This window comes from Ascaphus truei, chromosome 5 (genome assembly GCF_040206685.1).
Source record: "Ascaphus truei isolate aAscTru1 chromosome 5, aAscTru1.hap1, whole genome shotgun sequence".
Classification (NCBI taxonomy): Eukaryota; Metazoa; Chordata; class Amphibia; order Anura; family Ascaphidae; genus Ascaphus; species Ascaphus truei.
In genome coordinates this window covers 185,720,062-185,746,755 of record NC_134487.1, presented here as the reverse complement: position 1 = coordinate 185,746,755, position 26,694 = coordinate 185,720,062, and the positions used below count along the sequence as shown (strand labels likewise).

At 43.9% G+C, this 26,694-nt stretch overlaps 1 protein-coding gene across 1 annotated transcript in view; it reads right to left on the bottom strand.

Moving 5' to 3' along the window:
- The window catches only part of ADGRA2 (adhesion G protein-coupled receptor A2), a 187,597-nt gene that overhangs the window by 89,133 nt on the left and 71,770 nt on the right, over positions 1 to 26,694 (bottom strand). Inside the window, exon 2 of the mRNA XM_075601405.1 lies at positions 26,311 to 26,382. Coding sequence (XP_075457520.1) covers positions 26,311 to 26,382 — 72 coding nt within the window. The remainder of the gene's footprint in view (positions 1 to 26,310; positions 26,383 to 26,694) is intronic.

The window sequence follows — 26,694 nt, the reverse complement described above, 5'->3', positions numbered from 1 at the left end:
GTCACCAACTCTCTAAGCATGAGCGTCAGGTGTCCTGCCTATTTCGCAAACGCGGACGGGGGGTGCGTTGCGGGCAAGTTGAGCGCGCTTGAAAGTCAATTTGTTCATTTACTCAGGCACCAAGCTTGGGCGAGCGTGCGCACGCGCATCGCGTGAGCGGGGACTTCCACATATAGACATATGTAAGTAAAAGCGGCAAGCAGCACGCTCAGCACACTCAGTGGGGACGCAGCCTTATAGCACTCAGGCTCCCGCAGATCTGATATGGCCGGACCCTATTTCAAGGCTCCTCTCCCTCTTAGTCCCACCACTTCCACAGCCATTATCATTGGACACTATCATGTTCATTAACAGTCACATGTCCATAGCACATTGGAGAGGAAGTATAAAAGGGGGACAAGCGCACGACTCATAGTGCAGTATAAAAATATATATTGAGTGAAGACATCAAGGGTAAGTAATGCACGTACAAGAAATCTGTTCTTTAAAGCATGTCATGCAACAACTGGCATGGGTTTACCACAGCTGATCCACATCTACCATGGAAGGACAACGTTGTCAGTTGCAAAATCCGATGGCTATGAAACTTCTCTGGAGCAGCAGATGTAAAGATGGTATCCTCGGCAGGTAGAAGTTCTTTCCTCTCCAGGGACCGCGTTTATGAGGCTTTGAAAGAGTCCATGGCTTATGAAGCACCAGAGTAGAAGCTGACGGCACGGTGTCAGTTGCTCTCCGACAGGGAAGAACAAACAAACAGCTGTACTATTTAGCAGAGGCGGCGACTTGTGACGTCACCACAGAAGCAACAAGACGGCGAATGTGTACACAAAGCTCCGAATATTACCACAAGGGATTGGATAGCTGAATTGCTAAAACAAAGTTTAAGGACTTATGCTTGAAGTCCACATCCAACGCGTTTCATAGATATGCATCTACTTCATGTGGTAAACCCATGCCAGTTGTTGCATGACATTTTTTAAAGAACAGATTTCTTGTACGTGCATTACTTACCCTTGATGACTTCACTCAATATATATTTTTATACTACACTATGAGTCATGCACTTGTCCCCCTTTTTTCCTTTCTGTAGTTCTAGGAGATGCTGATCCATCTCCTGTGGATAGCAGCCTACTCTACCTCATACCTCATTTAAGGTCACGTTATATTATTTTATAACTTTATCTGATACACTATTCACTTGGATCAATCTTTTTCACTTCCACTTTTATTGTTTTACCATTTTGGATTTAACAGTGGTAACTTAAATCAATTGGTGCGCTGCATTTTTTCTCACTACACATTGGAGAGAAACCTGCCAGGGGGCAGTGCAAGTGTGTGGATCTCATCACACAGGGGGTTACATTAGGAAAAGGAGTCCCTGCCTCGAAGAGCTTACAATCTAAGTAAGTGTGTCTTTGTATAGATGAAGATGTAGCAGGCTTTATTGTCCTCTGTATTGTGATGTGTTAAAATATATTGTGATATGCTGCACAACACTGCATTTCAATCCTGTGGAAACGTTGAGATATGTAGTGTCACCCGGGGAAACAATGTCACACACACAACATCTGTATACTGTATGTGAGTCTACGCTACATATACAAAGTTGGGGCTTTCAAACAAATTAAACTACGTAGTACTTTTTATAATAGTTATAATCATTGTATTATGTAGCAGCGTAGGTTGTCCTGTATGTGTGTGTGTGTGTGTGTGTGTGTGTGTGTGTGTGTGTGTGTTTTAGGCGCACGGCCTTGAACTGCAAAGCTTACAATCTAATTTTGGTACAAGGGAAATAAGGTGACTGGTAATTGTCCAAAGATGTCGACACTGGATTCAAATCAAGTCCACCCACTTCACAGGCAGTGACATTATCACTACATCCCTTCAGGCAAATGGAGGATTAGAACCCATAACTAAATGATTCCACAGGCCCCGGATAACACCTATTGCTCGTAATAGGGGGATCATGGAGGCTGATGCAGACTTTGACCTCTGACAGGATGGGACAGCTCAGCACGAGGGGATAAAGATTCATGATAGGAAAATGTTTTTGCCTATATGTCACGCTGACCTCATTGCTGGATGTGTACCCAAAGGCTTCCAAGCAAAACAGGGCCAGGCGTATCCCAAGCCCGCTCAGAAGAAAAGAGGTTCCATCTGCACGAGTCCCACAAACCCTACATATGTTAACGCTTTGCTGTCTATTGAAGAATGGGAGAAGCCCGACCTCTCTGTATAATATGACGTAGGGAGACAGGAGCACTTCTAAAACAGCAGTTAACATGTTTATTGAGATCTTTCTACCATACATGTAGAGCTGTCCAAGTGCAAACACCCAAAGAAGGCCCCCTACTCAAAATGCTGCATTGCCAGTGCTGGGGAAGACTTTAGTACTTTTCATAGGAACGGAGATAACTCTTCTCTAGTAGTTGGAAGAAACACCAAAGCATATTGGTGATGGGCCTAAGAGAGATTAGGGATTTAGAATGACCGGGATTAGGGATTTAGAATAATAAAAATATTCAGATATTATAAGCGGGGCTCAATTTCAAGTCTATGGCTGGGTATATTTATAATGGCAAGTTTGAGGCTGCCATTATAAATACTGATACTGAGATAATTTCATACTGAGTTTCTAAGTGTCAAAGTATCTATTTTGACACCTATTTTGTTTTTAAGGTTAGTCATCGTGCGATGATCTAGTGGTAACATCACTTTTAATGCAGCAGTCCACGCTGATCGCTAATGTGTTAGCATTTCATTCTTTGCTTACTGGCAGAGATCTCTTCTTGCCCTTTCCTAATCTGTTTTTATTTATTTTTTAAATCTGATTCTGCGTGCAGGAGATATAAGCGTTTGAAATATTGTTGTGGAGGTCAAAATCAAGCACTCCCCAGTGCTCAACATTAAGAAAATCATGTTTTTTTAACATTAGAAAAACATTTTTTTTTTAAAGAGCAGGTCATGCTCAGGGGGAAGAACAGGGTTGCCACTACTACGGGTTTTGGCCACGTATCTCTAGGCTACGGGTTTACCCTGGAAACCTATGGGTGGCGGCATGCGACGTCCTCTGTCATCTACCCCTGTAGCTCCAGTCAATATGGCTGCCGCCTCGTTGCCATGTCAACGGGAACGCTATGTGACGTCACAGCATCACATGACACCCGTTGCCATGACAACACAATGCTACGTGACGTCACATGGCGCCATGACAATGTAGTATCAGATAAGACATCCAGTTGTCATGGCAAGTTGACACCGCATGATGTCGTCGCATAACATCCCGTTGTCATGCAACTCCACGCTATATTGACGGCAGTTGCAGAGGGAGATATTGGGTGGATGCCGGGAGACGCTGCCGCTGAAAGTAAGCGCTACATTTAAAAATAATATCTCCGGGTTTGCCTTCAGTAGAAGGTGGCAACCCTGGGCAAGACACTAACATTATATGAGTTAAAGTCATATAGGCGTCTGGGGGCGATTGCTGCTTTTAAAACACTGCCAATAGTTCAGTGTGATCCTAAGTGTACGTAACACCTTCCCTACCAACGTTTTATTTCCTAACATGAGATATGTTATTACAGACGCCCAGAGGTGGGTTTATGGAGCCTCTTTGCATTTCCCCATTCAGAGCTGCACGTCCTGCTGTTCTCTCGCTGTGGTCAGAGCAGTTGATGAAATAGATGTATCTGGCAGAAATGACGAGCTTGTCTTCCAACCAAAACAGAATATTCAGGAAGAACAAGGAGAAAGAGACTTCAGCTGTAGTACTGCTCCAGACTCACACCCACCCTCCTTATTTTTAACCTCCTCGCTGTTCGCACATTTTCCATGAAGTCAGCTAAATAATAGCCGGGCCCAAATATTCATCCCCAAATGCAGGGCCGCCCATAGCTTTTGCGGGGCTCAAGGTGGCACGTTGGCAGCGCGGCCCCTCTGGTGGAAGTAGTGGGGGCACTTACCTTGAAGAGTGGCCCCCCTCTCACACGCACACTTTTGGGTTTGGACAGGTCCAGCACCGGTTTGGGGACTCCCCAGCTCTCGCCTCCGGTCAGGCGGAAGTTGGATCACGGCACCGTCAGGAGGAGAGAGAGAAGGGAGCGCGGAATCCCAAAAGGTGTGGGGCCCAAGGCAACCGCCTTGCCCTAAGGCCGGCCCTGCGATGTGAGCCCTCTCTAAAAGTAATGCTTTGATGGCTCCTCTGACAATGCAGGGGTTAATAAATAGATAAATAAATGTACGTGTGGCGAGTACATAAGTTCATACTTCATCTGCAGTTAGCAAAGCACAATAGTACATTGCTGGCACTCTAGACCAGGGAGGCGCAACTTTCTGTGCTGCGCCCTCCGCTGCCTGCAAGCCCCTGTGCTCGCGCCCCCCCCTTAACTAAAATCCAGCGTCAAATGACGTGCGGGATCGTGTGACGTCACGTCACATGACCCCACCGCGTCATTTGACACCACGTTGCCATGGTGCCACGTTGCCATGGCGACATGTCGCCAAAGATAAGGAAGGAGACGTCCTCACCCCCCAGAATAATCTTGTGCCCTGCACTTTGTGCACCCCTGCTCTAAACTACATAGGACCAGACTTACTAAGCAGTGCTTTTCTATAAGGCACTTTCCTGCCCATTTTCTTCCCGTTTTCACACATTGCTGTCCATTTTCATGAATGGGCTGCAAGCTGTTTTTCAGTACCTGAATAGCACTACTTAGTGCACCTGGGCCATAGTCTTCCTAATCATGGAACTGGTCTGGCAATGGATCTTTGTATGGTGAGTACAGGTGAGTCAGTAAGAGGTGCTGAAAGGATAGCTCCTCGCAACCTGAACTCACCTTTCAGTCATGAACACAGCAATGGAAGCTCTCAGGCCTAGATGCATTAAACACCGTTAAAATCAGGTTAAATAATGTTAGGTTACTTAAATTAGTAACAGAGTTGCAGGAAGGCGGTGCACTGCTAGCCGGTGAGTGAAAAATCAAAGCTCAAGCGCAATCAATGAAAAAAGAGATTTAAGAAACACAAATGGAGATGCACAAACTCTTCAAATTAGTAACAAACTTTATTTCCCCTGAGTTTTACACACATCCAAAGGGGGAAAAAACAATGGCCACTGTTTCACTCCGCGCATATACCTCCTCAAACACCCCGTTATACAATACAGGGAGATAGATACCTGTGCACAAAAAGGAACACACCTGAGATATATAATAACTATTTCATATAGAGCTTTTCTCCCAATGGGACTCAAAGCGCTTCACAATCTCAATAAAATGCCAGGTAAGCATTACATAGCCTTTTTACAGACACAGTCACTGCCCAGATGATTTTACAATCTAGGATTTTGGTGCCTGAGGCACAGGGAGACAAAGTGACTTGCCCAAGATCACAAGGAGCGGATATTCAAACTCAGTGTTGTCGTTGACACAGTCAGTGTCTTTACTCACTGAACCACTCTGTTGCAGAGTACATGCAACCACACGCGGGGTTTCTGGATAAGGCATATTTATTGAGCCTTAAAATACAGCACACAAAAACAAAACGGCTTCTTTTCAGCACACAAAAACAAAATAGCTTCTCTTCAGCATACAAAAACAAGGCAGCTTCTATTCAGCATGCAGGACACAGACAGTTCATAACATATGTACTTTGAAGACAGACCTTATAGCAGTAATCTTTATTTCAGCATTTTCAGTCCAATCTCTTGACCAGCTAACCTGCATGTGTGTACAGCCTGGGGGTTTTAAAACACCTTGATTATGCAGCTGGGACCACTCTACTTGTCAGGAGCTTCCCAGCTGAAAATTAACCTTGTCACTGCTGCACTGCATCTACACATACGTCTGCCAGGCATAGAGCTGGTGAGGTTCATTCACCCTGTCACACACTCCTATTGATCATTTAAGTCATTTGAATATACTTTACATATCCAAATTAGCAGGTGTGCTTTCTGTGCACAGGTGTCTCCCCACATATTGTATAAAGGTGTGTTTGAGGAAGTATAGAAGTCACTTGGGACTCGGGTAAATTAGGTCTCTCTCTTAATTAAGACTCATGTTAGGTTAAATAGCATAAGTGTACCTGGGCCTTAAAATACACTTCGTTTAAAAGGAGCTGCAAGCTTGTCTGATAAGGAGAAGACAGATTCACAGTATATTGAGCATGGGCATAGGAGAGACACTTTGAGCACATGTCTGTTAGCCTCAATAGATCAATGTATTTCTGCCTTGATTGCAGTAGTAAATGATTTGGTAAGTGGTTATATGACAAGTCAGTCAAAAAGAGGAATAAAATTGTAAGTACAAATCTTAATCGTAACCTCTGCTCACTGCTGATTTTTAATGCCAGTGCCCGATGCTCTGTAACTCCACACAGAGACTGTTATACACACAAATGCTCTGATAAACGTACTACAAAAATACTTATTCATCCAAAAAGGTGCTTATAACACTAACTCTCCAAATTCAGGCACATCGATGAATACACATTTGCCCATTCAAACTGACATATGTACTGTACCAAGATACAAACAGACTGGCACAAATTGCATGCCTGTGCTTTTTTCATTTATATGGTCGCTATGACCATGGCCGCCAACAGGGTGGGTCTGCTGGGGTTGGCGTCCCGGGCCCAGTGAGTCGGGGGGGCCCTGGCTGGCTGGCACTGCAAGTTGGGCCTGACCTCTGGCTATATATATATATATATATATATATATATATATATATATATATATATATATACACTGGCGACACACTTTATTCGAGCTTGGCTAGTCCCACGAATTCGGGTATACCCGGGTGTATTGAGGTTTGTGACTGTTTTCTGCCCGAGTGCATTGAGGTATTTTCCAAGCAGGGATTGAAGCATTTTATTCCCGCTGGCTGCAATACTGCACAGTATATATATATATATACTGCATTATAATTCATGAATTTATGCCATCTGGTAGACACGCGAAGCATTGCAGCCTATTAAATCCTAATCATTATCATTTAACAGATCAGCCGCCCGTCAGCCAGGCATGAACCCAGGCTGGGAAGGCAAACGCAACGGGGCTTGTCAGAGGTGGGGAGCGGCGCATTCCAGGTATCTGCCAGGTACATACTGGGTATTTGCTCGAATAAAGTGTGTCGGTGCAGTATATGGGACGTGGTGACGTCATCACGCACGGGTAGTGACACGTGGAGTTCCTGGAGTTCCTGGACTCGTAGCAGCAGACACGCACTAAACAATATAGCCAGCTGACTTTTCCCTGCTGTGAATTGAAGCAGTGATGGAGGTTAGCCACACAGGCTCTGTGAGGTATAGAAACAAGGCGTCAGTTTGATACTTGAGCTGCACAAGTCTGCAGGAGGCTTACAACTTGTCAGGTGCACTCAGCATTTGCCGGGCTCCTCTACCCCCACTAATAACATCCCACAGAGATTTCTCTGCCATGAATGTGTTTTTTTAATATCTTGTAAGTGTTATTCCTTGGGACCTTTTTTGCTTAATAAATTACCTATTTTTATACACAGATTTACGCTATGGAGCATGCGCTTCTCTGTGTTTTGTGTCTTTAGGTTTACAGTGGATGGCTATACCAGTCTTCTGAAGCTGCAAATTGCTCCATAGAACTGGTTTGCTGAATTTTGAGCCTCTCTGGATTTATCATCAAGTGGAACTATTGGACACATCAATCTCTAATTAAGATATTTATATTATATTGTTTTATTTGTTCACTTTCACTATTTATTTTATATATTAGAATAGGAATTGATTATATATATTTTATTAATCACGATAAATTGTGTCACTTAATCTGCACAGTTTTCTATCTAATTAGACCCCCACCCTAGCGCTACATTTTTTTGTGTGTTGTGTAATGTATGTATGTATGTATGTATGTATGTATGTATGTATGTATGTATGTATGTATGTATTTATGTATGGGGTGGGTTATATATATTTTTATATGTATTTTGTATATGTATTGGGTAGGTGGTTTTATTTATATGCATTTGGGGGTGTGGGGGAGGTTGTATATATTTGGGGGTGGGGATTTTTTTTGTTATGTATTTGGGGATGAGAAGTTTTTTGGTATATATCTTGTGGGGGGAATTGTGTGAGGGGTGGGAATGAGTGAGCATGGGGTAATTGATGGTGGGAGAGGAGAGAGGGGATGAGTGAGGAAAAGAGAGAGTAAGAGTTAGACGCAGAGGAGAGAAATACATGCGTGGCGGGAGAGTGAGGGGCTGAGACGGAAGGGAGAGAAATACATGGAAGGGGGGGAGAGAAATACATGCGTGGCGGGAGAGTGAGGGGCTGAGACGGAATGGAGAGAAATACATGGAAGGGGGGGAGAGAAATACATGCGTGGCGGGAGAGTGAGGGGCTGAGACGGAATGGAGAGAAATACATGGAAGGGGGGGAGAGAAATACATGCGTGGCGGGAGAGTGAGGGGCTGAGACGGAAGGGAGAGAAATACATGGAAGGGGGGGAGAGAAATACATGGGATTGGGGGGGGAGGGAGAGGGGGCTCATGAGGTGTGAAATGGGGGGCAGCTCGCAATACCGCCGACACGCGGGGGGGGGGTGTCCCTGCTTAAAATGTTTGTCCTGGGCCCCACGATTTCTGTTGGCAGCCCTGGCTACGACCCTGATGGAGCATTTGGAAGGAGTTTCTTGACACACATACTGTAATAGGATCAATCACAGACTGCATAATTTTTCCTCCCTGTTTGAGGCATTGAAAACAGTTGTCAGGTCTAAGCTGCAGCTGCCTAGCTGACAGATCCAACACCATAAACATTACTACAAGTGTTTTATATTAAGTTTGTTTTCACAATGCTCTATTCAGCATGCTCTTCAGCCACTTCCCAGTACTGGAGAAAAGTTTATCTTATTCAAATGAATGGGACTAAAACCTTCCCTAGCGCTGGGCAGCTGTTTCACAGCATATTGAGCAAGTGCCTAAATCCTAGACTCTCGTTATACATATTCCAAGCATTACTGGATTCCCCGGCAATACTTGAACTCCTTAATAGCCCAATAGCACATATAGGGTTGCATTTGTACAGCTGTTCTCATAACATTTCATCTCATCCATACACCCCCTGATGCTGCTAATTCTCCTCCCCCGTCATCCATGGACAATTAGGATAAATATTTGAGTCGGGACCAAACACAGCCCCCTGCTTGCAGAATACACCAGGGTGTGTAATATAAACAGTCCTGGGAGCTATTAACACGGTTAAACCTTTCAGCGTCAGCCTTTCACTACAACCATGTGGGTCATGCCATTAAAGTCTATAACGGCACTTATAAGGTGCAATAGATGGTGATCCCATGGCAGCCTATGGGTGCCACATATCTAGTAAAAGGGTTCTCCTAAGAGGGAACTGTTTGCGAGTTGAAAGCAGCGATACTACATTAACCTTTCTTTTGCTTATTTTAATACGTAAATCTTGTGACAATGTACAATTCTACACCCTTACCAAAGCTGGCATTCGTTTGGTGCTCCTGTTATAAATCCTAATTGTGTAACTCAGCAGCTGCAATGTATACTTATATTACTAAGTAACATTATCTATTGTTACAGTTTGCCGCTCAAACTGCTGGGAACATTGGCAACAAATTATCATGAAGATCTTGCACTGCTTGGAAGGTGGGCTAAAACCTGCTGTAGAAATCAATGGATGCTTTAAAACTCATTAAAAAATGGCATTAGGAGATGAATAGTATATACAGTATATATATATATATATTTTTTTTTAAACAGTCCCTATTGTCTAATACTAGAGAAATGATTTATAAAAAACCCCCATAAGATTTCACATATTTTGCAGCTTTAACAGCAATGTTTGTCTCCCTAACAATGAGGGTGAGTTGGGAGAGACTGCTCACTATTTCAATCCTCTGATTCACTATTTCAACCCCCTGGTAGGAATCGCACTGCAGAGAGCAATAACACTGTGGCCTGGTGCAGAGCGAGGATATAGGGCCAAGGTGAAGTGCCAAGATATATTCCTCATTATGTTACTTCCTTTTATGGCCAGCCAAGGATCTTGATCCACTTGTGCTTTCACATCGCTGATAAATGATTAGCACAAACTTCTCCGCCAGCGTTTATTCGTCTTGCGCATTTCCCCCAGTCCCCAACTCTCACATATCCCTAGAACTCCCTCTCCCATCTCCACATCCCTCCCTCTCCCACCTCCAAACTCTTCCCGCTCCCACCTCCACCCCTCCGTCTACCACCTCCACACCCTTCCCTCTCCATCCCCTCCCTCTCCCACCTCTACACCCCTCCCTCTCCCACCTCTACACCCCTCCCTCTCCCACCTCTACACCCCTCCCTCTCCCACCTCTACACCCCCCCTCTCCCACCTCTACACCCCTCCCTCTCCCACCTCCACCATCTCCCACCTCCACCATCTCCCACCTCTACACCCTCCCTCTCCCACCTCTAAACCCCCCCCCCTCTCCCACCTCTACACCCCTCCCTCTCCCACCTCTACACCCCCACACTCCCACCTCTACACCCCTCCCTCTCCCACCTCCACACCCTTCCATCTCCCTCTTCAACCATCTCCCACCTCTACACCCTCCCTCTCCCATCTCCACACCCCTCCCTCTCTGATCTCCACACCCCTCCTTCTCCCACCTCTACACCCCTCCCTCTCCCACCTCTACACCTCTCCCACCTCCACACCCTTCTATCTCCCTCTTCAACCATCTCCCACCTCTACACCCTCCCTCTCCCACCTCCAAACTCTTCCCTCTCCCACCTTCACACCCTTCCTCTCCCACATTCACACCCCTCCCTCTCCCATCTCCCACTTCCAATGCCACACCCTTCCCTCTCACATCCCCTATCTCTCCCACTTCTACACCCCTCCCTCTCCCACCTGCTCCCCCCTCCCTCTCACATCTACCACTCCCACCTCCGCACCCCTCCATCACCCACCTCTACCCCACTCCCTCTCCCACCTCTACACCCTCCCTCTCCAACCTCCACACCCCTCTATCTCCCATCTCCCACCTCTACACCCCTCCCTATCCCATCTCCCTCTCCCACCTCCACGCCCCTCCATCTCCCTCTTCCACCTCTGCACCCTTCCCTCTCCTACCTCTACACATCTCTCTCTCACCTCCACGCCCCTCCCTCCACCACACCCCTCCCTCTCCCACCTCTACACCTCTCCCACACCCCTCCTTCTCCCACCACTATACCTTCCCTCTCCCACCACTACACCCTTCCCTCTCCCACCTCTCCCTCTCCTCCCTCTCCCACCACTACACCCTTCCCTCTCCCACCACTACACCCTTCCCTCTCCCACCTCTCCCTCTCCTCCCTCTCCCACCTCTCCCACCTCCACACTCCTCCTCCCTTCATCTGAGGTTGTATTTACCTAATTTTAAGACCTGCTAAGAAACTGCTAGAGGGAGGGGTGTGGGAGATTGTTATTATGTCCAGATATGAAAAACCATAGAATTCAAAGAGGGTGTACTTTCTTTTTCACACAACTGTACATATACATATACATATATATATATACACACACACACACACACACACACACACACACACACACACACACACACACACACACACACACACACACACACACACATATGTGTATATACACACTATAGTGTAGAGAACACTCTCTGTATCTGGTGGCACTTGCCTGGGTACTCAGCGGATGGGTCACAGTACATCAAGGTAGAATGCCAGCAGATACAGGACTTATTTGACGCAAAAAAAAGTTTTAATTTGGAAGATCAACGTTCCAGTCCTCACTTGGAAGAACAGAAACACTGATCTCCCAAGAGATCTTCAAATTAGTCCTGTGAGTGCCGGCCTTCTACCTTGATATATCTATCTATATCTCTCTATATCTATCTCTATATCTATATCTCTCCCAACATCAAGTCATACAGAGAAGTGGAAGAATTCTACCATTAAATCAACGAACTTAACAACAAAGGAAATTGTTATCTCAAGATAATTATGGGAGATTTCAATGCAAAGATTGGTGTCCATCAGAAAGGTGAAGCATCCGTTGTTAAGTATAGTTATGGAAACAGGAAGAAATGTGGAGACAGATTTGTAGAATTGGCAAAAAGTGAAAACTTCTATGTCAGGAATTGATTCTTCCAGAAGAATCCAAATAGAAAATGGACATGGAATGGGTTCAATTGAGTCAAGAATTAAATTAACTATATCCTAACTAAGAAGAATTAGCGATTGAAGAATACACAGTCCTTAACAGTTTTGACACAAGGAGTGATCATTGTTTGGTTCACTGTAAATTACATCTGAATACAAACATGCAGAGATGGAATGAAGAAAACTGATTAAAAAGAAGACAAAAACAGTTAACATCAATAAACTCAACGAGAACTGAAAAATCGCTTCAGCTTGCTAGAAATGCATAGAGACACTCTAATAAACAATTATAAAGAACTTCTGAAGATTGTAGTTTAAAGCGCAGTTGAGAAAAGGGAGTTACCAAGAAGACAACAAGAAATGAAACAATCTGAAGAATCAAGACCATAATTGAACAGGCAGAGCTGTGCAACACGATCCGCAAACATATACAGTAACTATAGATTTAAGATAATTTAACTGTGATATGGTGAAGAAGACTATTGAAGATAACAAAAGCTTAAAGACAAAGCAGCAATTTATGGTTGGGAAGAAGCAAATCATTGCCATCAAGCAAGATGATGGATCAACATTGAAAGGCTGTGCACTTATCATAAAGAGAGCTGAGGACTTCTACATGAAATTGTATGCAAGCACGGAGGATAATCCAGCAGAAGAAGAGAGAGAAGAAATCCCCAATGATATATTACGCGTCCTTCCAGAAGAAGTGGCAAAGGCAACAAAATCCATGAAGAATGGGAAGGGCCCGGGCAAGATGGAATTACAACTGAAATTTTGAAAGAAGCTGGGAAGAAGAAGAGAAAATTCTTGCAAAACTCTTTACATGCTGCTTGATGAACAGAAAAATTGTGAAATGCCATATTTATCCTCATCCACAACAAAGGAGACAAAGAAGACATTGGAACTACAGACAAATCAGTCTACTTTTAATTTCTTACCAAATTTTTACAAAGATTTTGCAAATCGACTGCAACAAACCCACGTCTTTACCCAGCCCAGAGAACAAGTGGGATTTCACAGTTGGTGTAACACAATGGACCACATCCAAGTTGTACAGGAAGTGATTTCCTGAAGTAATGAATACGATCTGCCACTCAGTTTAGGATTCGTAGATTATAAAGATGCATTATTAGATTATGTCTACATCTACTCAGCGGCTTAATTTGCATGAAGAAGACAAAGTGTTGAAGAAGGGTACATTGATGTAATAAAGAACATTTACAAGAATGACACAGTCATTAGATTACATGAAGATAAATGCAAGATAAGGATCAGCAAGAGACTGCAGCAGGAGACAAATGTCACCAAAGCTTTTCACAACAACACATGAAGAATTGTTCAATACATTGAATTGAGAGAAAAAAAGGGTAAAAAAAAAAAAGATGAATACTTGAGTAACCTACAATTTGCAGATGACACTATTATTTTTGCCACAAGTCCAGAAGTCCTTCAGCAACAAACCAGAGAACTCGCTGAAACAAGTAAGATTGTGGGCCTCCGTATTAATCTCAGCAAGACCAAAGTTTTGTTCAACAAATGTGTTAACACTGCAATGGGTTACAACTAGAAGTCGAAGACTATGCCTACTTTAGCAAGTAACAGTGGATGGAAACTGTTCTAATTAAATAAATAGAAGAATGAAGATGGGATGGAGGACATTTGGAAGAAACCAGACAATATTTAAAGTGAACCTTCCATTGTGTCTCAAGAGGAAAGTTTCCAACCAGTGTATTCTGCCCGTGCTCACTTATGGATATGAAGCTTGGACACTAAATGAGAAGATAATTCAGAAGCTTCAGACAACTCAAAGTATTTGCAGATGTATGCTGAGTATTACCTGAAGAGACAGGAAAAATAATAAATGGGTTCGAAACCAAACCAAATTCTGTGACATCCTCACACAGGATTAAAATAGCAGAGGGCTGGACATATCGCAAAAAGAAATTACCAGAAAAGATTGCATTTGACTGGATCCTAAAGGGAATAAAAGACCAACACGGCGATCAAAAGCAAGATGGGAGGGTGAAATCAGAAAATGTGTTGGAGCAATGTGGAAAAGAGAGGCTCGTACCCATAGTAACTGGAAGATCATTGGGGAGGCCTTCATCCAGCAGTAGACTGACAATTGGTGAAGATGATGATTAATATATATATAAACAGTAAAGTTATGGTGGGTAAAAAAAAGTGACAATTTGCATGTCTTAGACAGGTCTGCAACCCTGCCTTTCACCATTATCACCCAGCACTCAGTGCTTCCACTGCAGCAAGGGATTCTGGGACATGACATGCAAATGAGCACACATTGCACCTTTTACTTCAAAACCATATAACACTCTCTCTCTCTCTCTCTCTCTCTCTCTCTCTCTCTCTCTATATATATATATATATATATATATATATATATATATATATATATATATGCAAATATAGCTGTATGCTCATCTGCATGTCTTAGGCAGGTCTGCAACCCCACCTTTCCCCATTATCACCCAGCATACAGCACTTCCACTGCAGCAAGGGATTCTGGGAAATGACATGCGAATGAGCACACAGTGTCACTTTTTGCCTCAATAACCATTTGCAAATATAACTGTATGCTCATTTGCATGTCTTAGGCAGGTCTGCAACCCCGCCTTTCCCCATTATCACCCAGCATACAGCACTTCCACTGCAGCAAGGGATTCTGGGAAATGACATGCAAATGAGCACACAGTGTCACTTTTTGCCTCAATAACCATTTTTAACATGGTTCCCTATAGGCTTAAGCTTGCTGCATGGTCACAGCTTTGAGCACAGCCAGGGTTAAGGTGCATACCCAGAAAACCACCCACAGACAGCTGTTTCAACCTTGATGGGTCTCATCAGTGTGGGGTTGATTTTACTGGGAATGCAAGAGAGGCTATGGGATAGGCTAAACAATAATACTGAGTTAAGTTATGGTGAGTAAAAAAAGTGACAAAAACCCTCCACAGGAAAGCAAATATGCAAATATAACTGTATGCTCATCTGCATGTCTTAGGCAGGTCTGCAACCCCGCCTTTCCCCATTATCACCCAGCATATAGCACTTCCACTGCAGCAAGGGATTCTGGGAAATGACATGCAAATGAGCACACAGTGTCACTTTTTGGCTCAATAACCATTATTAACATGGTACCCTATAGGCTTAAGCTTGCTGCATGGATATATATATAAAATCATCTACACACAGCAGCTGGTATTGCTGCTTTACACTAAGTAGAAAAACAAAGAATAAAAAAAATGTATTAGCCTGAGAAAGTGGCAGTAAGTTGAATGACAGCCATGGGTAAAAGGCCAGACAGAGCCCTGTGATCTCTAGCAGTGCTGACATGTTAATACTCTCCCTCAGCCCCTGCAGTCTGATAAGGACCTTACCCAAGCAGTGACAGGCCTGCAATGTGTAAGGAGAAATTCATCTCCTCAATCACCTCTCAAGGCATCAAAGCCTCTTATCTCAGCCAAGCTGCAACCCATATGTGGGCATTAACACCTTAATTGCCAGCAGGACAGCAATGCATTGCAGCCTCTCCAAACAGTTTCTTTCTTGGCAAAAACACAAAATCAGAACACTTAACATTTATATTTTTTACTCTACATTTCTCAGTAAAAATCATAATATAGTAATGTCATCTCTCATTGATTTTCTATGAGTCTCACCGATTTCTAGCATCAACAGTCTCATAGACTTCAATGGACTCACACTGACAAAAATCAGCATTTATTTGACTGAGATGCCATTTTTGGTCACTTGCCTCAAAATCTTACTGATTTTGGTTCTTGGATGTGGACATCTCTGTCAATGGTCCCATAGACTTCAAAAGTCTCGGTCTTTGAAATTAAAACGAATAATAAGATTTATACTTTGCTCATAGATGCAGTGTATGTGGCACTTTATACTGTATAACTGTACTGTATAGATGCAGTGTATGTGGCACTTGATACTGTATACTGTATACCTGTACTGTATAGATGCAGTGTATGTGGCACTTTATACTGTATACTGTATACCTGTACTGTATAGATGCAGTGTATGTGGCACTTTATACTGTATACTGTATACCTGTACTGTATAGATGCAGTGTATGTGGCACTTTATACTGTATACTGTATACCTGTACTGTATAGATGCAGTGTATGTGGCACTTTATACTGTATACCTGTACTGTATAGATGCAGTGTATGTGGCACATTATACTGTATACTGTATACCTGTACTGTATAGATGCAGTGTATGTGGCACTTTATACTGTATACCTGTACTGTATAGATGCGGTGTATGTGGCACTTGATATTGTATACTGTATACCTGTACTGTATAGATGCAGTGTATGTGGCACTTTATATTGTATACCTGTACTGTATAGATTCAGTGTATGTGGCACTTGATACTGTATACTGTATACCTGTACTGTATAGATGCAGTGTATGTGGCACTTGATACTGTATACTGTATACAGTAGAGGCAACTCTTATTCGAACAAAAACCAGTGGCAATTCCCCAAAAAACCCAGGAAACACCCAGGTACATTCTGAATACATGCCTTAAACTTTCCTTAAACTAGCCCCAGCATTTCTGCATTGATTAATGGCCTATCAGATTAACAGCGGGGGTCCCTGGCAGTCCCATTCAAACTGAATTGGACTGCCAGGGATCCCTGCTGTGTTAATCCTATGGGTCGTTAGTCAATGCAGAAATACCTTAAACGTGCCTCAAACTAGCCCAGAACATACCCAGCACATACCCAGCACATACCCAGAATGTAACCCGGCTAGTTTACGGCAAATGTTAGAATAAACGTTGCCTCTACTGTACCTGTACTGTATAGATGCAGTGTATGTGGCACTTTATACTGTATACCTGTACTTTATAGATGCAGTGTATGTGGAATGAATGTCACCCCATGCGTCTCTTCCTGGAAGAGCTTCTAATGTAATTTGGTGCTTTACGTTAGTGCAGTTGAACGTAAAAAAAATAAACTGCCTAAGGCCACGTCCATAGTGTGAGTGACCGCGTGTGCGAACAACAGGTTGCACCTCCATGAGGATGGCCTTAGAGCGCGCTTCCGCGGGCGCGACGGCGTGGCAGCATTTTCAGGAGACAATGGAATTTGTTTTTGTCGCGCGATGGGTGGGTCACGTGGCAGTTCAGCCAATGTGGCCGAACCAGCCTCGTGATGTCCCAACCACGCCTCCGCCACACCTCCCTGTCGCTGTGGAACCCAGGCCACAGATCGCTCGGCCGACAGGCGCACTACGCCATGCGCTCCGTCACGCGCCCACTATATCCGAGGCCGTAGAAAGATTCTACTCACTTAACAAAGAAATACAAGTAGGCGATTTGTTGGCAATTGTTTTTTTATTTTTTTAACAAAGATTTGAAGCACGGCGTCTTCAGAACTGAACCCCATTAATCTCAGCTCCGGAGACCCCCTGCTTCCTGAGATACTTACCTCCGTAGGGGGTGCCGGTATCTCCTGCAAGGTTAAAGCTCCCGCTTCACGCGGGCAAATAGGAAGCGGCACCAGATAGGGTTACCATACGTCCGTGTTATCCCGGACATACCCGGTCTTTTGATTTCAGCTCGTCGTCTGGGAGGAGATTTTAAATATCTTAAAACGTCCGGGATTTCTGGCCATGCATGCGCAAGCGTCAACCGCGTGTGCGCGAGTGGCGTTCATGCGCGTCCAAAAGCCGACCTCGCAAGCGTTGCACGCCGACCGCGCAAGGGATGAGTGCCGACCAGGCATGCACGAGCGATACACGGTCAGCGCGCACGAGTGCCGACCACGCAAGCGCGAACGGCCCGCTTTTGGTGTCCTCTTTTTGAAATAAGGACTCATGTTAACCCTAACCCTAGCACCAGATGATGTTACAGCTTCCTATGGCCCCAGAACGCAGGAGCTTTGAGAAGTGGCAATTACTTGATCCCTGCTAGCCCAGCGGAGTGGCTACCGGCACCCACTATGGAGGTGTGTGTCTCCGGAAGCAGGGGACCCAGGAGCTGAAATGAATGGGGTTCAAGATAAAAAATTGCAACAACAAATTGCATGCTTTAATTGCCGCTTTAAATAAACTGTTTTACTTATTTGCACCTTGGGACAGATGAATATGTGCTGCATTTCTCTCGGTACAATGGGCTGGGGTTTATATGCTACTTATGTTTATCCGGTTGACTAATGAAAGCTTCGTAAATACTCTGCACACAAAGAACAGAGCAAAGCTAACAATTTACCCAACGCTTTGAGGACTCTTATCACCCAAAAAAAAACTATTAGCTAAACATCGTCAAAACCCTCCAGAGCTTTTGTTTTCAATTAAAAAAATGTGTTTTATAAATAAATATGCTTGTCTGATTTCTTTTTTCAATAAAAAGGTCTCCGTCGTCTCCATTTAATCTATTAAACATGCTTCTGTCCTTAGTTCGCGTTTGTCTTGGATAGAATTGCCCTTTGAACGTGTATGTAGCCTGGACCACAAGAGCTGACCTACGCTTAATCCCTATAAATGAAACCCTTCCACACAGCCTTGTCACCGACTCTCGCCAGCCTCGGGTCTCACTGTCCCACAACAAGTGGTTTTAATGATCTGCGAGTCACTTGAAAAATAGCACTGGGATGTTTTCCAAGGCCTGTATACATACTATTAGGATGACTGCATGCTGTGTATTTGGAGGCTACAGTAGCATGCTGGGGACATTCTCTAATTTGCTGCTTACTGCATAGCAGCAGTTTGTCTTTTCTTTGTAATTTACATGGTTTCACAGCCCCAGCTGAACGTCTCCCATGTGTGGCACGTGCTTAACCAGTTCCTAGCCAGAGGGGCATTAATCAGTTCCTAGCCACAGGGGCATTAACCACTTCCCAGCCAAAGGAATATTAACCCCTTCCCAGCCAAAGGAATACTAACCCCTTCCCAGCCAAAGGAATACTAACCCCTTCCCAGCCAAAGGAATACTAACCCCTTCCCAGCCAAAGGAATACTAACCCCTTCCCAGCCAAAGGAATATTAACCACTTCTCAGCCAGAGGCGCATTGCATTTCTAAACCTTCTGCCACCCAGGGCTTCAAGGTGTCAGTCCCACTTCAAAGGCTGCGTTGGAGGTGAGAGAATGTGAAAGCAGGCATGGCTGCCATTTTTAAACCCCTTTGTTGCCAGAGGGGTGAAAAGTCCTCTCATCATTTACATATTGGCTTTGAAAAGTAGCAGTACTCTGTTGGTTTAAATAGAAAATAAATCTCAACGTATTCATTGTTGCTGCTCTTTTTTGGTGCGTGTAGTACTTACGCTGTAACAGAAAGAGTCTGTCTGGAGTACGTACCATTTTCTGAAAACGGTTATTGTGGATAAAAAAAAAATAGTAGCGGTACAGTACTTTCTGTAACCCCACTTACTATCACATGCCAACTGCTACATACAGCACGCACACACTGCTTTTAAATGGGCTTTAAGGTGTGTTATGAAATAGCCCGGCTTAATAAATAGAGCCCCAAATGTAATGAGGTAATTAGCATATGGTGTATTAATACTGAACTGGTCCCAGAGATGCAGTGATGAGGATTGCGATCTAAATAATACTATTTGCACCCTCTACTCTCACATCACCCACTACTCTTCAATTCCAGCTAAATATTGACATTATTAATCCTTGGCCTATTACAAGTGGCAAGAAATTCTTCGTTTATATCTCTGCAACATTGGAATCACTGCAGCACTTTTTCAACAGTTTTACATATTCAGAGAACTTTACAGATGCACTTTTTTAGTCAGTCAATCCCTCCTATATTTGTACAGCAATGTACAGCATTCATATGTCTACGACAGCCCACAACCCTGCCTTTCCACATAATCTCTCATTGTACAGGGCTTCCACTGCAGCCGGGGATTCTGGGTAATGACATCCAATGAGCACTCTCAGTGTGTCACGCTTTTTGCTGCCTATCCCTTTTAACATAGACCCCCTCTAAGTTTATGCTTGCGGTTTCACACAGTTTTTACAGCACAGACTGTGTTAAAGAAATGCATGGTCAACACATTTACTCACAGACAGCTGTTTCTGCCCTTTGGGTCTCTTCAATGCTCATCAGTGTTTGTTTGTTTTATCTTGGCTATTTTTGGTCACTTTCTTTCTCACTGTAACCTATTTTGTGGCCCTATATTTGGAAACGGAGAGCTGAAGGAGCAGCCAAAGTAAAGGTGCTGGCTCAAAAAACAATGACACTGAGTGTGAAGCAGGGGAGGCGGCTTCTAATCCCGGTTTCAGCCCCTTGTGACCTTGGGCAAGTAACAAGGGGCTGAGGCACAAAGATTCTCCATGTGCTTCACACACCAAATAGAGATTGTAAGCTCCATGTGTCTGTAAAAATGTACAGCACTATTAAAAAAAAGCTATAGCTATTGAACATTCCAGTGCCTCTCAAACCTCTCCTTGGGGACCAAGTTTTAGAAATAATCAGTACATTTCTACACAGAAGAATGCTCTTTATTTGCCTGCATAAGGAATCTTGCTTGGTTGCTCCCAGAAATCTGGCTCATGGCTCTGGGGAGAGCTGTAAGAACCATTGCTGGAAGCATGTACTGTATGGTTCAGTAACACGTTGCTCAGCCTCATTACCTGGAATGTTTTGAGCCCTGCAGAATGACATAGGCTACAATTTGTCCTTGTGCAGGCATTGCTTTCATTAGTCTATGGCACCTGGAGTACACACAGCATGTGTAGCCTCAGACATGAATAAGGCTAGAGTAGGGGGGAGAGGAGCACAGCAGACACCGCCTGCAAAAGCAATTACATGGCTGTCAGGAATCGAGATCCCGACAGCCAAAACAGGTGAGATCCGGGACATCTGGATAAGTACATATTAACCATTTTGCTGCCAAATGAGCCAGCAACATGTTGATACACGAGCATGTTAGTAAAATAACATGTGTTGGTATCTTTGTACATGTGCAAATCTGTGTGTACCATTTTATGTACTGTATGTGTGCCTGGGTTTATGAATGTGCTAATGTGTGCCTGTGTGTATTAGTATGTTGTTTATAGCTGCTCCTTAATGCCAGTACACCCAATAATACACTGACACATACTGTACACAGAAGAATCAAAGAACGTCTAGGCACACGGACTATGCAAAAGTGATCATTTATTGAAGAACCGGCGTTTCGACTGCAATGCAGTCTTTATCAAGGTAAGGGCTCACCCTACTAAAGACTGCGTGGCAGCCCAAACGTCAGTTCTTCAATAAATTATCACTTTTGCATAGTCCGTGTGCCTAGATGTTCTTTGTTTCTTCTGTGACTCCTTGGGATATGTAGGATTTTCCCAATTTCTAGCAGAACCGGCAATTTATACTCTGAAGATTCTTAGAAAGTGTGCCTGCAGTATTCTGCATTTTGTCTCACATATGGTACACACACACACACAAACACACACACACACACACACTGTAGCCACAGAATTTGGTGACTGGGATGCTTTCGGATGAAACTCCCTTTTGACTTCAATAGACTTTGGAAACATTGATGAACAAGCAGTGCACACACATTACCACACTGATACCCTGTCTAAACCAGAGGTGTTAAACCTTGTTGTGGTTAAGGAACCCTATAATTATATTGTGAAATTCTGAGGCACCCCAACCCTCTCTAATAGCGAATTGGAGATCAGATGCATTGTAAGGAATCTCAACCCTCTCTAATAGTGCGTCGGAGATCAGATTCATTGTAAGCAGGGGCGTAGCTATAGCTCGGGAAGCCTGGGCAACGCCCGGGGGCCCACAATCTTGGCCCGCATTCCCCCCCTCCCCCCTGCCGTTGGCCCATCTGTCTCTCTTCAGATAGAGACTGGCAGGGGAAGAGGATATGCGGCAGCGGGCCCCCGGTGTTAATCAGAAGATAAGCCGGCAGAGGAATTAGCAGTTGTTACAGAGGCAGAGCAAGATGGCAGTGGAGGAGCGCGCTCTAGCAATGTGACCCGGATGTCTTTCTTACTTCCGTGTCTGCTGCTAGAGCGCGCTCCTCCCCAGCTGTCCTGCTCTGCCGGTGTAACAACTGCTGATTCCTCTGCCGGCTTATCTTCTGTTCGCCACCGGGACCCGCCGCCACATACCATCTCCCCTCGCCTGTCTCTATTACAGGTAAGAATGGAAGAGGAGGAGGAGGTGGAGAGGAAATCTGATGACATGAGGGGGGGATCTGATGATGATGATGAGGGGGAGATCTGATGATGATGAGGATGATGATGAGGAGATCTAATGATAATGAGGGGGAGATCTGATGATGATGATGATGAGGATGAGGATGATGAGATCTAATGATAATGAGGGGGATATCTGATGATGATGATTATGGGGAGATCTGATGATGATGATGAGTGGGAGAGCTGATGATGATGAGGGGGAGATCTGGTGATGATGAGGGGGAGAGCTGGTGATGATGATTAGGGGAGAGTTGATGATGAGGAGGAGGGAGAGAGATGAGGAGGGGGAGAGGGAGAGATGATGATGAGGGGGAGATGATAATGATGATGAGGGGGAGAGCTGATGATGGTGATGATGATGGGGGGAGCTGATGATAACGGTGATGATGATGGGGAGAGATGATAATGAGTAGGGGAGAGTTGCTTATGAGGAGGAGGGGGGAGAAGGGAGGAGAAAGAGGGGGAGAAAGTATGATGATGAGGAGGAAGGGGGAGATGAGGAGTGGGAGGGGGAGAGATGAGGAGGAGGGGTAGAGATGATGGGGAGGGGGAGAAATGATGAGGAGGGGAGAGATGAGGAAGAGTGGAAGAGATGATGAGGAGGATGAGTGGGAGAGATAATGATGGGGAGAGATGATGATTATTATGGTGAGTGGGAGAGATGATTAAGAGGAGGGGGAGAGATGATGAGGAGGGATAATGAGAGAAAGGATTAGGAAGAGGATAGGGAAGGGAGAAAAAAATTGCAGTCAGTATTAATATTAATGGGGCCCTCACATTTTTTTTTTGCCCGGGAGTCCACACATGTATAGCTACGCCACTGATTGCAAGGAACCCCAACCCTCTCTAATAGCAGGTCTGAGATCAAATGCTTTGTAAGGAACCCGAACCCTCTCTAATAGTGTGTCTGAGATTAGATGCTTTGTAAATTCTTCTGTATTTAGTACAATTTTCAAACGACCTGAAAATTGCAGGGATCCCTTTAGAGATGCCTGGGGAAACCCTGTTGAAAAAACTGGTCTAAACACATAAACACTGATATAAGCATGTGAGGGTCTGAGTGAATCTGTATATAATTAGTTGCACACTTGAAATTGTAACCTTGAGCTTTTTCTGGTCACCTATAGTATGCCCAGGACATTTAACAAAATGAAATAAAATTGTAAACTATATAACAACAATGACTACAACATACAGTAGCACACAGATATATTAGAATATATCAGATAAATTGACAATGCAAGGTTCAACTGGAGTTCTTATTTTGAGACAAGTAGTTCAAACAGCAATACAGTACTACTGTACATCCCCCTATTTTTATATGTAAAGCATGTAACCATGTATAATTGTACATTCTTACCTAAACTTGCAATCGTTATAAACCTGGAAAAATTCTGATTGTGTGCCTAACATAATGGCTGCTTCAGGCAGTGTAACTCAGCAGCTACAATGTATCCTTATATTACTGAGGTAACATTATCTATTGTGACAGCTTACAGCTCAAAATGCTGGGAATATTTGCAACAAATTATCCCAAACAGGAAAGTGTTGCAAAGATCTTGCACTGCTGGGGAACTGGGTTAAAACCTGCTATAGAAACCAAAGGATGATTTAAAGCTCATTAAAATAGCATTAAGAGTTGTTTTTTTTTAAATGCAGCAAGTATTATCTAATACTACAGAACTGATTTTTTTTAAACCATATAAGATTTAACGTTTTGCTGCTACAGTATAAAATAGATTTTCCAACATAGCTGAAATTTGAACATCTCTCTTATACATGTGCAGATTTCCAGATACTCTGAATAGTTCTGTTACATACTGTAGTGAAGTCATTTTTAATCTTGTGGAACACCGCTAATGCGCAAACATAAGAGAACCACTGAGATTATCAACAGCAAATAAAAATGTCACTTGTGAGCACATGCACATGTCACAGTCAGGTCTGCAACCCTGCTTTTCACCATTAGCATACAATGCTTTGACTGCAGCTCGGGATTCTGGGAAGTGACATGCAAATGAGCACAGTGTCACCTTTTGCTTCAAATCCATTTAAACATGAGATTATCTACAAATACAATATGTTGGTGCTCCCCAGACTGTGGTCTGGCTGGCATTTCCAAGACAAGCCATCTAAATTCATACTTTGGGAGATGTACAATATGTGAATCAATGTCCCGTACCAACTTTCAATTAGAAAAAAAGGTTACTCTTTACTTCTAGTTGGAGTTAACTCAACTATTTATACCCATTATTATTATTTGTAGCACCAACATATTCCGCCGCGTGGTACAGTGGATCCCATATATCTTTGATTTTTGAATGGCCCCATGCAATATGATTTAGATCCAGTTAGGTCACACCTCCCACAGTACTATATGGGCTATTTTTATGGGCCCCTAGTTCATTGATTTTCTCAAAAACTTTGTGGAAAAGTTGCAGCTTTAATAGGGCCAGTGGGAACATTAACCTCTGTGTGAGTATTCCTGTGTAGGGGCTGCTGGCATCCTACCCTTAGACACTTCACTTCATACATCAAACAGAATAACCCTCCCGCCCCCTGATCCTGCAGCTGGAACACATAACAGTGCTCCCTCTGGGTCTGTGGAACAGAATAAGCCCTGTGCTATTCCCAGTTTCTGCATACCTACACATCAAAACCATAGCGCTGCTATAAATCTCAACCTCATTAAAAGGGGCCAGGCTATAAAGATTCCTTTTCCTGGCAGATAAGTCCCCTCTGTTCTGAGGTTTTAGGGCAGCACAATCAGCTGTGTTGTAGACGATTAACCCTCTTCGGGTAGCAACGTCATGCAACATCATGCAGGCTTTGTACCAAGCTCTCAGTGCAGAGTATGTAAGGGGTTGAAGTAGTAGCTCAGTGGTAATGCTTGCCTTCGAAGCAAAGGAAGCCAGTCTGAATCCCCGTGTCAGCTCTACTTGTGACCTTGGCCAAGTCACTTCATCTCCCTTTGCCTCAGGCACCAACATTAAATTGCAAGCTCTTCAGGGCAGGGACTCGTGCCTGCAAAATGATGTGTACAGTGCTGTATTCACTATCAGCGCTATACATGTGCATCAGAAAGAGACAAATGCTGCTTGTGTCTGCATTCAGTGTAAGAAACGCGTTCCCATGTGATGCGTACTGTTACTGAAACTCAAAGCTGTCTAACAATATCAAAGTGGGAAAAGTGAGGATGCTCAGATGCAGAATGTGATGTATCACATTACATGTACAGTACCTCACTTTAACTTCTCCCTATCGCGTCCTATTGGAACTCCACAAACAGCAAGCTGCTGTGCACATTAGTGGTACCTTGACCCCAACAGATGAAAAGCCCCTCAGAGGGGCAAAACTCTGTTAAGTGACTTGATGTTACCCTAGAGTTATAGCTTACGTTTCTGGCCTGTGAGTACGTTGTCATACAGTATCTTAGGCCGGAAACAGCATTGTGTAAACTATAACGACCAATAGTGATAATTATATGCAAAAGAGGCGCTTATCCCCTAAATTCCATTAAGATAACGCGAGGACAAAACATTTCATTAGGCAAGTCATTAATGTAAGCCCCTGAAAAGGGGCTTTTTCTGAGGAAGAGGAGGAGAGCTCTCGCTCTCTTGAATGCTGCCATTCAAGTCACTGGCAGTTAACGCTGGATTGGTGTGTGATACTGAACATCAACATTTGAATCCCACCGTCAGTTTTATGGCAAAGATGGCATTTGCATCATATTTCTACTCTATACACAACTCTCGGTTGAACTGGTGGGACAAGAATGTCTTTTCTACTGCCACAAACCCATTGGCTAAAGGAGGAACCAACAATGCATTGCAGAGCAGCCAAGGGGTTAATATAGATCTATGACATTCGGCATTTTCAATATACATGGGGCCAATCACATTGAAGCTTCATACTGTGATTAAATGGAAAACCAGCTACTTACAGCTTCTCCAGGTCGTGCAGTCCATAAAAGGAGCCATTCCTTACTGCTGTTATCTTGTTGTTGCTCAGAATCCTGTGAAGATAAGAGAAACAAACCCATTAGTTTTGGAGAAGGTCTGTGAGGTCTGTAACTGTTAAGTGCTAACACAGCAACATCTGTGGAGGCTTTTCATGGTGGCACCACAAGGCGTCGCAAACTGCAATACATGTAATAATAACCAATAACCAATAATACACGTGCGGGGTGTACCGCACCTTACACACATTTTAGACAAACTGCCTGAAGTGTGACGTTTGTACAATTTAATCATGAAACCGGTGATGAGGAGATAGTGGAGAATACAAAGATTTGGAGTGAAAAGTTTGGCAGTTCAAAGATCTACCA